Source organism: Poecilia formosa, unplaced genomic scaffold (genome assembly GCF_000485575.1).
Source record: "Poecilia formosa unplaced genomic scaffold, Poecilia_formosa-5.1.2 Scaffold114, whole genome shotgun sequence".
Classification (NCBI taxonomy): domain Eukaryota; kingdom Metazoa; phylum Chordata; class Actinopteri; order Cyprinodontiformes; family Poeciliidae; genus Poecilia; species Poecilia formosa.
In genome coordinates this window covers 416,136-428,576 of record NW_006800053.1, presented here as the reverse complement: position 1 = coordinate 428,576, position 12,441 = coordinate 416,136, and the positions used below count along the sequence as shown (strand labels likewise).

At 42.3% G+C, this 12,441-nt stretch overlaps 2 protein-coding genes across 2 annotated transcripts in view; one reads left to right on the top strand and one right to left on the bottom strand.

The window, feature by feature from the left end:
- Positions 1-251: 251 nt before the first annotated feature.
- On the bottom strand, positions 252-5,863 carry poldip3 (polymerase (DNA-directed), delta interacting protein 3). The gene is made up of 10 exons (XM_007560254.2): positions 5,756-5,863; positions 4,371-4,495; positions 3,858-4,294; positions 3,707-3,751; positions 3,526-3,603; positions 3,222-3,443; positions 2,389-2,466; positions 2,152-2,281; positions 1,997-2,063; positions 252-1,208 (listed from the first exon to the last, which is right to left on the bottom strand). The coding sequence occupies exons 1-10, from the start codon at positions 5,821-5,823 to the stop codon at positions 992-994; spliced, it is 1,467 nt and encodes a 488-aa protein (XP_007560316.1). The 5' UTR covers positions 5,824-5,863; the 3' UTR covers positions 252-991.
- Positions 5,864-6,934: 1,071 nt separating this feature from the next.
- Positions 6,935-12,441, top strand: part of fam234b (family with sequence similarity 234 member B) — a 6,770-nt gene continuing 1,263 nt past the window's right edge. Inside the window, exons 1-11 of the mRNA XM_007560253.2 lie at positions 6,935-7,042; positions 8,201-8,758; positions 9,055-9,168; positions 9,244-9,411; positions 10,164-10,279; positions 10,480-10,630; positions 10,721-10,862; positions 11,319-11,513; positions 11,635-11,713; positions 11,824-11,991; positions 12,090-12,210. Coding sequence (XP_007560315.1) covers positions 7,006-7,042; positions 8,201-8,758; positions 9,055-9,168; positions 9,244-9,411; positions 10,164-10,279; positions 10,480-10,630; positions 10,721-10,862; positions 11,319-11,513; positions 11,635-11,713; positions 11,824-11,991; positions 12,090-12,210 — 1,849 coding nt within the window. The 5' untranslated portion in view covers positions 6,935-7,005. The remainder of the gene's footprint in view (positions 7,043-8,200; positions 8,759-9,054; positions 9,169-9,243; positions 9,412-10,163; positions 10,280-10,479; positions 10,631-10,720; positions 10,863-11,318; positions 11,514-11,634; positions 11,714-11,823; positions 11,992-12,089; positions 12,211-12,441) is intronic.

Here is a 12,441-nt window from a genome sequence, read left to right as displayed (position 1 = left end):
CTTTAAAAACATTAAGATTTTTGATACTGTCCAAAATGAAAACGAGTTTGATTCATGTATGTTTGAGTGCGACATAAAAATGTTGAACGACACAAGAACATTTGTGACTTCTGGTTAAAGATGTAAAGACATTAAAAATCATAAGTGTACAATATTATAATATTACTACTCAATTGTTTTTAGAAGATTTTCATGCGTTTTTTGTGATCAAATCAACAGGGGAAAAAAAAAAGAAGTTACCCTTCAGACTAGATCTACAAAGCTAAATATTTAATGGCAACATTTCACAAACGGATCCGACAATCCCAACTGACAGAGCAACCTAAAAGTAGTTTACAGTCGTTTGATAAACAGAGTGTAACGTGTACTACCACAAATTATGTTTAATTCGGCTCCAAAACCTAAACAAGCATGACCAAAAACTCGTTACAAACAGCACTGAATTCCACACAAACTGGAAATCCAATGGAAACATGGTACTGGTTACTTCCTGCTTCTGTGTTACATGTAGCAATTTTTTTTTTTACAAGCAGAACTGTTAGATGGATTCAATAGGTCCCAAGGTGGGGAGGAAGGAGGGATTGCTAAAGAAACCAGAAGTATCCTGTAATGATAGATCCCACTGTGATGGACACCCTAATAACTAAACACACAGTATGTGTGCGTTTCTTTAAATGGTGTTGATTCTTTAGAACAACTTTGGTTATCGATTATTCTCTTTTGGAGGCTGCAGGTTACTGCAGAGTAAAAAAAACAACAACAAATAATTGATTTCATAAAAGAACGCAGCCCACACTCCCTCTTTATGCCAACTCAGAATAACAAAGCTTCTTCATCTGGTCCAGGTAACATCTGATGCACAAAACCAAAAACAGAAGAAGATGTTGATCATCTGTTTTGTCCTCCCCTTGTTCCGAGTACTCAGTGAAATGAAATGTGTAAAAACCAGTTTCATCAGAGACTGCGGACGGCCTGTATGTTGATGCTTCTTCTATATCTTGATGCGGAAGGCGGTGGTCTGTGAGCTGGGGGCCTCGGTGGTGGAGGTGGACTGCGCAGTGGACTTGAAAAGAGCTTTGAGGATGGTCTGGGGGTCCACTTCGGCCGTGGGCTGAGAGGAGGAGCGCTGGCCGCTGGGACGGGACAGAGAGGGAGGCAGGCCGTCTTTCTTTGTGCTGCTGCCAGCGCCCGGGGTGTCGCTGAGTCTCCTGTAGGACAAAAATAAAAATACAACAGACCGTCTCTTTGTCTTCGTCCACCTGCACAACTATTTACATCGACTTATTTAATTCTAGAGAAAACTTAGGAACTTGTTCATGAATTTTGCAATACACAACGGTTTCCAAATTTTAAATTTGAATGGTTTGGCTTGCCTTTTGATTTCACTCCATTTACTCTGATACCCTGAAATAAAATTGAATAGCTGTGTTAAGAAGCCCCTAATTGGTTGAGCAAAAAATCTCTATGAAGGCCTCAAATGTAAAAATTAATCAATGAGTCACACTATAAATTAAAACCAGCTCAATAATGATTTATTGTTTTTCTGTTTTCTCTCCTACCAACAACTGATGAGAAAAGTCTTCAGTCTGGTCCATTACTTTAACTAGCCCCTTTGTGGTTTACAGAGACTTCATCATTTATTTTATTTGTTGCCATTTTTATTTATTTGGGTATTTAAAATGCCTTCCAGTTCTGGTGTTAAATGTTCATTGGAATGTAAAGTTTATTGATCTTTGAAATAGTGCTCATGCATTATTATGCCATTGCCATTATATTACTTGAAAATGGTCTCAAAACAACATCATTTGTTGCAATAACTTCTGGGACAATTTATCGTCCAGCAAAGTTTGTAGGTGTGACAGGCCTAAAGGTTCTGCATTACTTTAAGAGGACCTCAAATAAAAATGTTACCTTCAGGTAAAATGGACCTCATGAAAACATTAAATTATTAACTGAGTGCAGAGGAAGATGAGTTCTAGTAAAGTGGATGACTCACAGCAGGATGGGCTGATCGGAGGTGATGACGGTTCCCTGGATGTGAAGGTTGCACTTCATGGGTTGGCCTGGCAGAAACAGAAATACTCAACCAATTAACCCGGCTGCAGTAGCTCTGGAACCAACAGGTTTCAGAACCGTTTCTATTACACTCACCGTCCAAGCAGCGAGTGTTGTACTTCCTGTATGCGCTGACGGCGTCCTCTTTACGGACAAACACCACCTCGGCTACGCCCACCTTCACCAGGCGCGCTCGCTTCAAAGCGCCGCACACGCAGAACAGTTCCTTTTTGGACAAACAAGCAGCAGAGCCGCGCTCCGATTTAGAGACCGAGCATGTTGAAGGACGACAAACGGAAGAGAGTGGAGTGAAAAACAGAGTGATGGACTCACCATTATGTCCTCCTCACTGACCCGTGGGTGAAGGTTGCTCACCGTTATTTTAGTCCCCTCCAACGGGCTGAAGGCAGGCTGAAAAGACAGAAAAAACAAACTGTTTACAACTTACATACTTCTTAAATTTACCGCATTACAGTCATGCGGTTTTGCGACCTTTACATAGAATCGTAGAGAGAGAGAAAGAGATTTATCAAACTACAAATTGAATTAAGAATCACAGCACCGTCCTTCCTCCGTCTGTTGCTGTAGTTAAGGAACTACAATATGTACGCAGGATGTCCATTAAACACTGGACTGCAAAGGTTTGTGAATAAAAAATGAATAAAATTCTAGTAAGATTCAAATCTGCATGTGCAGCACTGAAGGAAAGATTTCACTGTAACAAGACATTTAATCCATCAAGATAATTCAATAACATTTGAAATGTCTGTCTGGCAACATGAATGTCTTAGGGGTTTTTCTTCCTCATCCATGGATATTAAAAGAATAAGTTATATGGCCCGCTTCTTCGGGAGATGTAAAATGAAAGCCGCCTCTGTTACCATGGTAATCTAGCTAGACTTGCAGGGATCCACTTTCTGATAGAGGAAACTGATTTTTCACTCAAAGTTGTGGCCAACTCACCAAAAAAAAAAGCCTCAAATTTTTCAAAATGCACATGATGCAATTTTCTTTTAATGTTTGTTACAACCTAGTCATTATACATGTATTTTTCTCCCCCACAGGAAACTTAAATCAGACACCAAATTGGTAAAGTGAAGACAAGCCAGAGGAGGACAACGGTGTGAGAAGAGGGCAGTCGTGTGGGCGCCAGCTGCGGTCGGTACCTGTGGAGGAGTTGGTGCTGCAGTGCTGGTCTCCGTTGCGCTCTGCTGCAGAGTCCTGGACACGGGCTGCAACGCCGCAGCAGAGGAACGAGCAGCCGCCGTGCTGGTGTTGGGCCGGGTGGGGGCCACGGGGACCGGGGGCCGCGGGGCCGTGTAGGCATCGTTTTTAACCACCTTAGTGATCGGGGCCGTCATGGAGAACATGGACCCTGCGGGGCCAGTCTGTGTGAAGTTGTTTTTAGGATTATTATTTCTGTGGGAACCACAATAACTAAACGCTTAAGGAACTGTAAGACCGTCTCACCCGGGACTGCAGCATGTTGTTGGCGGTCGTTATCTTTATCTGTTTGCTGGCGATGCTGTCGAGGGTACTTGGGGCAGGCTGAGAGAAAACAGATTTATTCATTAAGCAGCACATTTTGCAGCCGTAACCAATGCTGAAGATAAATAACATCTTGTATTGTTGAAAATGAAAACAGATGTACCTGCGTCATCGCACGGATTTCACCTAAGGTCCCAGCTGGACGTTGCTGAAAAGCGAGTCGGTAATCGTTAAAAGAGCTTGATCGTGTACTTTTAAGACTCATCAAAACAAGAAGAAAAAAAAAACAAAAAAAAACCGTTCTGCACCCTCACCTGGATGGTCTTGGTTATTTTTAGAGGCGGCTCCGCAGCTGTTTGCGTCTGTGTTCCTCCGATGCTCCTCTTCAGGCTCAGCCTGTCGCGGGCGTCCATTACTCGGACGCTATTGCTCAGCTGCGGTGTCGCGCCGACTCGGGGAATCAGTCCTTGTATGGTAGTGGTGAACTGCCTGGCGTTTGCGCTGGCAAGGTTGTTGCCGGTTTGGATCTGGATCTGTGGTACGGTGGTCTTGCCTTGTAGCTGTTGCGCAATCGCTGCCTTTAGTGTGGTCTGCGCAGGGGAGCCGAACTGACTCTGCACCTGCTTGCGTGAGTTGATCATCTGCCGGGCGTCCTGCACGCCTCCCGCCGCTGCCGCCCCTCCCCTGCCGCGGATTTTGAACCGAGCGTCTTTCTGCACCAGCTTCTCTCTGGCGTCCTTCACTTGGAAACCTGGGCAGAGATAGAAATCTTAAATCTTCAGCTGTTCACCTCGTTGTTTAGACTTGGAGGCACGATAACCCCTTACCGGTTACTCCTCCTCCTACTCCTGCTCCTCCTCCTCCCAGGCGTTGCCTTGCATCATTCAGCCCGATTTTTTGCCTGGCGTCAAAATTTTTTCCATCTCCCGACCCAAGCCGTCCGAACACCGGCCTAGTGGACACAAACATTATGTAAATCTAACAAAAAAAGACTATCAGTCGGTCAGAAAAACAGAGACGCGTTGACTGACAAAGGGATGATTGGGACAATTTAATCATCAAAAATAAAGAAAAGAAAAAGAAACCATGTGGAATCATTGGAACTGACATCATCAACTCACTGATCGGCAATCAGTGAGTTTGCCGATCAGTGAGTTGACATATTTTCCTGTTTTTTGCAGTCTTGACTTTACAGATTATAAAAAACTGACAAGACGACAAATAAATGAAACGTCTGGATCAACAAGTAAAGCTCACTTAGGTTCATAAGTTGTGATTTTATTCACATGGTCAATCGCATAAAGAATAAAATCTGGAAAAGAAAATATTGCTCTACACCAATCGCTAATCCAGACTGGGAAAAATTATTTTAATTCAATGTTGTTTTTTTCAGACCAATTATTTTAATTCAATGTTTTTTTTTTTCAGACCAATTATTTTAATTCAATGGGGGGTTTTTTCAGACCTCATGGCGCAACTCAAGTTTTAGATTTTCTTATCAAAATTGGTCATTTTAATTTAATTGCTCTTGTCCAACTAGATGCTCTGTACTTTTTGTTAGAGGGAGTCTGAATGTTGAATGTATGTATATTTCTAAAACTGCAAAAATAAAAATTAAAAAAAATAAATAAAAATTGTCTTTTTGAAATATAGTGTAATTTTACTTTACCTTCTAAAACAGCGCTAGAAATGTACATTGAGACTGACTGTCCTCTGCAATGTTTGGATGCAATTTAAGTTTGTTTAAATTAACAGTGTACAGTGGTTACATTTTAGAAAGTGATTAATGTTGATATAGCTCGTATACAAACAGAGTAGAGCCTGTAGGAGCCACATTTCTTCAAGAAGTGGTAGAATAATCACAATTCGACGTAAAGAATAAATATTAGCAGAGGTATCCGAAAGGAGAAGATAAAAGCAAAACGTAAATTAAATGTGACGCAATAATGCGCTAGTGGGCTTTTATAGCAGCCGCCAATAGATTTAGGTGTTACACGTTGGATTACGTCGTGTTTTGTCAAAATTAAACGCTTCATTTCTGAAGGCCTCCTGCTAGTGGTTGCTACTTAGCTTAGCTTTTAGCATACCGTAGCTGCCACACAACAGCTAGCGAACTGCAGCTTTATTTAAACGGTATTCTTTCACATTTGCACCAAAAAGCTTCACAAGTCCTTCATTAATAGAATTTAAAATTCAACTGCATTGTACGAACCGTTTAGGTGGAGGTTTTTGGTTAATACCGCGCCGCCGTATAACTTCATCCAACGAGACGTCTGCCATTTTCTCATACACTATTACCTCTGAGCGTGCGCGTCACAGAAGCTTTTGACAATCATTATGGACACCGCTTTAGACCAAAAAGGACGAAAATGAGTCTCTGTGGACTGAAAAAAATATTTAAACTTGGCAGTTTTATTCCTTTTCCCATCATGGGCTTTAACATTAAGAATACCGTACCTTTAATTGTTAAAATTGACCGTTTTACTATTTTATAATTTGTTATTAGTTACTCTCGACGAAATCCAAAAGAATTCGGATTACCCACAAGGCTTTGCGCCCCTTTTTTGATAAATATATACGTTTTTTAGGCAGATAAACTGTTTTATGTTTATCAGAGTACATTGTTTTTAAATAATATAACTTCGTCTATTGTAAGATATTTGTGTAAATATAACTGCTCTCCAGTCGGTCGCCTTCATTCCGCACCCTGACTGAGAACGCCATGGCAAGATGTCTAGTGCTGCTAATCGACATTCCATTGGTTATGCCTTAAACTGATGAGTAAGGAAAATAACGATGCGGGGTGACGCCCGTATCCTCGTTCAAAATACGAGAGGAATTTTTGAAAGGGCATAGGTCTGCCTGTTTTGGTGACTCGCCTACTTTGCGAGATGCCTTGCGGGACTAGGACCTTCCCCGACCCCAATTCATGTGAAAAATAAAATGTTGAATATGAAATCTTACAGATTTTATGGATATATTAATCATGGCAACTCTTACATCTCATTTTGTTAGAATGATAAAATCGCTAAGTCCCATAATACAGCTGGGCATCAGGACCCAGAAGCCAGATCAGCAGCTGTCAGCTGTTGTTACACATTTCAAATAAACTATTTATACTACTTAAAGTTTGATAACAGAATTTAGTTTTCTCATTTCAAAGGGGGAAAATAACACATAAAGGCTACAGAACAATATGACTGTATTTTTTTTTTTACATGGATTTTGTAATAACTACAAAAGGATTTAAATTTTTTACTTATATAATTTGAATGGAAAAACCCCACAAATTATTCAAGCAGTCTGTCTTACTTTTCCCTGGGTTATTTGCAGGACAAAACGCGCCGCACCAGCCTCAGGGGAAAAAACCCCAACTCCCAGAATGCATTTGGGCATAGCTGGTTGGTTCCAGCGCTTGTTTGACGTCCTCGTTGCTCTGCGTCGGTGTCGAGAGAACCAACGATGGCTGCAGCTCTGTCCCGTGCCCTCAAACTGCCTGGTGAGATGTGCGACAGTTATTCCTCCTTATTTCATAGACTGACAGAAAAAGAGAGAGAAAGCGACAGGTTGCTAATGGTAACACTATAAACTGTTTGGTGTATTCTCCTGTAATTATAGGCACGACGAATGTTTGGTTCATTCAGTGGTTTTGTAAAGCGTAAACTGGTCTGTTTCACATTTTTGTGACTAATGACGATGCTACATATGGCGGAAACCAGTTTATTTTTCAGTCCTACATTTAGCTAACAGCCCGCTTATTTTTACCCGGCGAAAAGAAAAACCTGCTGCTACGTGCAGAAATAGGACATAAGGCAGCGGATGAAGAAAATGATATTTTACAAACGGTGTGCTACCAAAAAATATATTTAATTATATATATATGTGTGTGTGTGTGTATATATATATATATATATTTTAATATATATCTAATTGACATTCGTTCAGTATAATTTTATTGTTGTTTTTATTATTATTGAGCTATGGCTCTATGGTTAAGATAGTTTCAGACTAGGTTTAGCTTCATCATCATCATAAATAAAGTATTTAAATTCAAATATAGACACGTGAAAAATAAGCAAATATGCAAATAATGCTAAAAATGAATAGAATTTGCTTGATGACATTGGTGACAGACTAGCTGGAGGCAAATTTCTGCAGACTGGAAAAAAACAGAGTTTCTACACTCGAAGGTACTATGCTTCTCCACTACCAGGAAGGAAAATTATTCATATAATTCTTCTAAATTTTTTGTTACGAATAAAAATTCATATTCAGTCTTCCTTTGCTTTCCTAAATAAAAGCCAGCTCCAGAAGCCGCCTAGTAAGTAAACAGTTGAATTTGTGTTTAACTTAATCTCAGTATGAATTTCTTTGTTTGTTGGAGAACAAACAAAGAAACCTCATCATGAAGGCCAAGCAACAACACAGACAGGAGGTTGTGGAAACGTTTAAGGCAAGAGTTGGTTATAAAAAAATCAACAGCTTTGATCCATTCTCAGTTATACAAAAAAGTGAAATGTATGACCGCTGTCCTACTAAGAACATCTGCTAGCATTATATGAGTTGCCGTGGTAACCCTGAAGAGCATACTTCCTTGGTTTTATGAGTACTCTGTGTTGTCATAGCAACAAATCCAGTTTTGTTCTTGTTTCTGCAGGGAAGAAGGGCTCGGAGCTCGGGGAGTACGACCCTCTCACCCAGGCAGACAGCGACGACGAGAGCGAAGAGGATGACCTCGTGCTCAACTACCCCAGAAACGGCCTGGGCAGGGACGGCTGCCTGGCCCCGGGCTCCTCCAAGACGCGCAACGGGAGGTCGGGAAGGCTCATCGGCGCCACCGACAGGGCGCAAGACGACGACGAGGAGGAAGAAGAAGACGACGACGACGACCAGTGGACGGCCCAAGTTTCCGGCAAGCCCAGAAGGAGCCGGGGCAACCTGAAGGGCGGCCAGTACTGGAGCCGCGGGGAGCTGGGGAACGGGGAGGACCGAGGAGGAGGAGCCGGTCCGTCTGGGGCCGCCGGGCTGGGCTCTCACAGCTCTGAGGCAGAGGAGAAGAGAAGGAGAGAGAAAAACGCGATCCGGAGCGCGTTTTTCCTGGTGCCTCTCGTCTGTGCCATGTTGATCGTGCTGCTGTGTGCGTTCCTGGTTCCCTGCCAGAAGGCAGAGCTGGAGAAGAAGCTGCAGTGGGAACGAGCGCTGGGAGACGCAGGAGGTAAAGATGACCCAGAAATCTGCAGTTTACAGTCAAACATACACAAACGCTTATTAGCAGGTCGGCAAATCAGGGCGAAATAAACACCTAAAGTAGCACTTAAGCCTTACTGAGGAGTCCTGCTGTCTAGACAGCCATGTCTCCTTTTTATATTTAGTCGCTTGGGATTATACAGTATGGTTTGTTTTTAACTGCATCCCGACACAATGCTTCACATAAAATAAAACCAGCTTCAGCGGAAGCAGCTGGTGGGTTTAGCAGAAGGAGGCTAACATTTGTCTTTGGTTATTGTTCAGGCGTCACTCCGCCCGCGCTGGCTTTATGGGACGTTGACGGTGATTCGGTGGAGGACGTGCTTCTGGGTGTTACTGAATGGACCAATGGCACGCATGCGACGCAAAGGAGCAAAGGTCAGCTCTGTGAAAAGGATGTTTCGGGTTCATTTTTATTTTTTTCCCCCCTCTAAAAGGATTTTATTGTTCCAGTCTACAGCGCGGTGGCCGTCTGCGCCGTCAGCGGCCGGGTGCTGTGGAGGGAAGTCCTGAACGAGCCGGTCATGTACCTCCAGTGCGGTCTGCAGCTGAACACGCAGCCGTCGCCTGTTTGCCTCATTATCGGAAAGTCCAACCTCATGGCGGTCAACGGCGCCACAGGTTAGCATCGCCTTCATGAAGCACCAACAAATCACCTAAGAAAACAAAAGTTATTTTTGTATTTCATCATTTTCTGAATCCCAAAAAGTATAAAGTTTAACTTGGTTTTCAGGGTTTGGTGGGCACCCTTCTCCTAATCTTGCTAATGCGCTAACAGTGCAGCTACTTTTTTAGCTTAGCGCTTTAGCGTTTTTGCTGACTTTGAAAACGTCTAGCGGACTTATCATCCCCTAAATTATATTTTCCATATAAAATCTAAAGCGGTAATTTTACTCGGCTGCTTTGTAAAACCTTCAGTTTAATAAACTTCGACATCTGTGTTGAAGTTTTGGTTTTCAACTAAAGACTTCTTCAACTAGTTCGATGTTTATATTTGTGCTTTTATTTTGAAATCATTTTCTCTCCTCACGTTTTTCTGTCCTCCCCACATAACTTTATTAAAATTTAAAAAAGCGCATTCGAGAGCAAGATATAAATACATATACCATATCTAAGGGAATTATAGAATATGTTAATTACAATTGACGTTATTAATTTTATGCTTGGTGGTCGTAATCTTTCAAGGAAGATATAATTTGACTTTAGCATTTAAACTCTGTAGACAATTGAAGATAAGAAAATCTAGAAATTATTATTTAATTACTGAGGACTATAAAATAATAAATATTAGATATTTGTTATTAAATAAATAGAAATAGTGCTTGAGCTCCTAATAATATGTGATCAAAGATGTTTTATTTTTCTCTCTTTAGGGAGGAAGTTGTGGTCGGTCGCCCTTAGAAACATTGAATCCCAGGCTGTGTTGCTTCCTGACCTCCAGGGCGACTCCGTCCCAGATCTGCTTCTAGCTACTCTCCCCGCTGATGAGGTGAAAACATGCCAACCGTTTGACTTTTTCACATTCAGCGTTCATTTAATTTAAAAATGAGCGTAACTGTAAAAGATTTTTCCTATTTCTTCCTGTTCCCAGATTCTTATATCTCATATCACTAAACGAAGCTGGATCCTGGGGGTTTTGTTTCGATTTATTTCTGTATTAACGTGCATTTTTTTAATATTCATTTTCAGACTCTGGATTTATCGCTGACTCTGATCTCCGGACAGACGGGAAAGAAAATTGGACATCCCGTCCCCTTCAACCTCAGAGGTCAAGGAAAGCTCATCGGTCCGTTGCTGCATGAGACGCAGCATGGAGCGTACTACATCCTGTTTGGACTGGGTGAGGCAGAGCGAGACCGGACTCACAACCACAGCTAAACCCACCGAAACTGACTGAGTTCCACTTTCATATGATTCACCGTGTCTCCAGGTAACGTCCAGGCCATCTCTCTGCAAGATATCTACGTTCGCGCGTTGGACAAAATGCCCGAAACCCGTTTTGTTTTGAGGAAGGATTTGCGCTGGGAGAACATGAAGAACGCCTCTTCCTCCTCCTTTATCTCCATTTACAGGTACGACCTTCAGTTATTGCTTCTCCTGGAAAAAACAAGGAAGAACTCATAAGGTTTTAAGATAAACTCTCCTAAAAGAGAGAAAAAAGGGAAAATCCAGCTCTAATTTGAGAGCATTTACATATAGAGGAAAAATATATATTTGAGAAACATACAGGAGTCATGTATTTACAACGGCGTATTATGAAAAAAGAAAAAGGAGTAAAACACAAATTTTGAGATTAATCTTAGATTTCCTAGGGGGGAAAATTGGGAAATTTCTAAGTTTCAAAAGTCTAAATTTCCAAGTTTTTTCTAGAAAATCTCTGAGATTAACCTTAAAATTTTAGTTTATTTCTTCTTAACTTGTTCCTTTGTTTTCTACCTACAATGGCCTTAATACACCAATATCCATATTCAAGACAAAGAAAGAGTGATCTCACTTTTTGCTGTGTCCTTTTTCTTTTTTTTTTTTAGTGGCTCAGAGCGTGTGGAGTTCCTGCTCCCCCTAGTGGCCGGTTTTGGGAACAACCGCAACAGTCTGGACGCAGTCTCCAGCCTGAACTGGACCAGAAGCGACTGGGTGTTGTTCTACGGGGCCAGGACGCTGTCCGTGCTCAGACAGCGCGACTTACACAAGCAGTGGACTTTCAGCAACGCTTCGATCCACAGGTCGCACACCTCTGAGTGTCTGAGCAGCAAAAAACGATGAAACATTTCAGCTTCTGTCAATACAAATTATTCTGAAGTTATTCAATCGTACAGGTTGATGTTACATTTTTTCTCCCCACAGCGAGCCAGCTTTGGGTCACTTCAACAGCGACGGAGTCCTGGACCTTTTTGTTCAGCATTCAGCAAACGGCATCATGACAGTAATTATCTGCTTATCTGACTCTTTGGTGATGTCAGACGTTTTCTTCTTTGTGTAAAACACGCTTTGACTCAATCTCACGGTTTTCCCGCCCTGCTCCTCGTCCGCCAGGCGCTGATCGTCAGCGGGGCGAGCGGGACGCCCCTCTGGAAGGCTGAGTTTGTGTGCCCTCGTCTGGTTTTGGAAGCGTCCGCCATATCGACCTCGACCGGCCAATCGGTCTTCCTGTTCTGGGCCAGCGAGCCAATCAGAGCACAGAGGAACGTTCCCAGGATGACGGTGAGTCTCTACGGCTGAGGCTGATCGTCTACTGGAGGAATAATAACAACGGTGTGTTTGTGTGTGTGTGTATGTGACTTGTGGCGATCTGTGTCCAGATGGCGCCGGGCGTGGCCGCAGCGGAGCCGCTCATCAGGAAGCTCTTCCTGCTGCATCCTGCACATCCTGCAGCGCTGCTGCAGCTCAGCAGCACCACGGACACAGCGGTCACATCTGCAGGTGAGACAAACCGAGGCACTTCACCATTTCACTTGGTTTTAGGCCTATGTTTTAAAATGAAATCGTTTACAGATTTGTAGAAGTATTTATGCTCCATTTGAAATCTGGAGCCACAGGTTGTAGACCCCTGCAGTCATAAACTTCAATATATTTTATTGGGATTTTATGTGACGGACCAACACAAAGTAGAAAAAAATTGTGAAAAGGCAGTTTAATAAAAAAAAAAAAAAA

Coding starts and splice junctions, on each gene's coding strand:
- poldip3 (XM_007560254.2), bottom strand. CDS start 5,823: ATGGCAGACGTCTCGTTGGATGAAGTTATACGGCGGCGCGGTATTAAC. Junction 3,604..3,706: donor AAATCCGTGCGATGACGCAG/GTACATCTGTTT, acceptor GTTTTCTCTCAG/CCTGCCCCAAGTACCCTCGA. Junction 2,282..2,388: donor TCAGTGAGGAGGACATAATG/GTGAGTCCATCA, acceptor TTGTCCAAAAAG/GAACTGTTCTGCGTGTGCGG.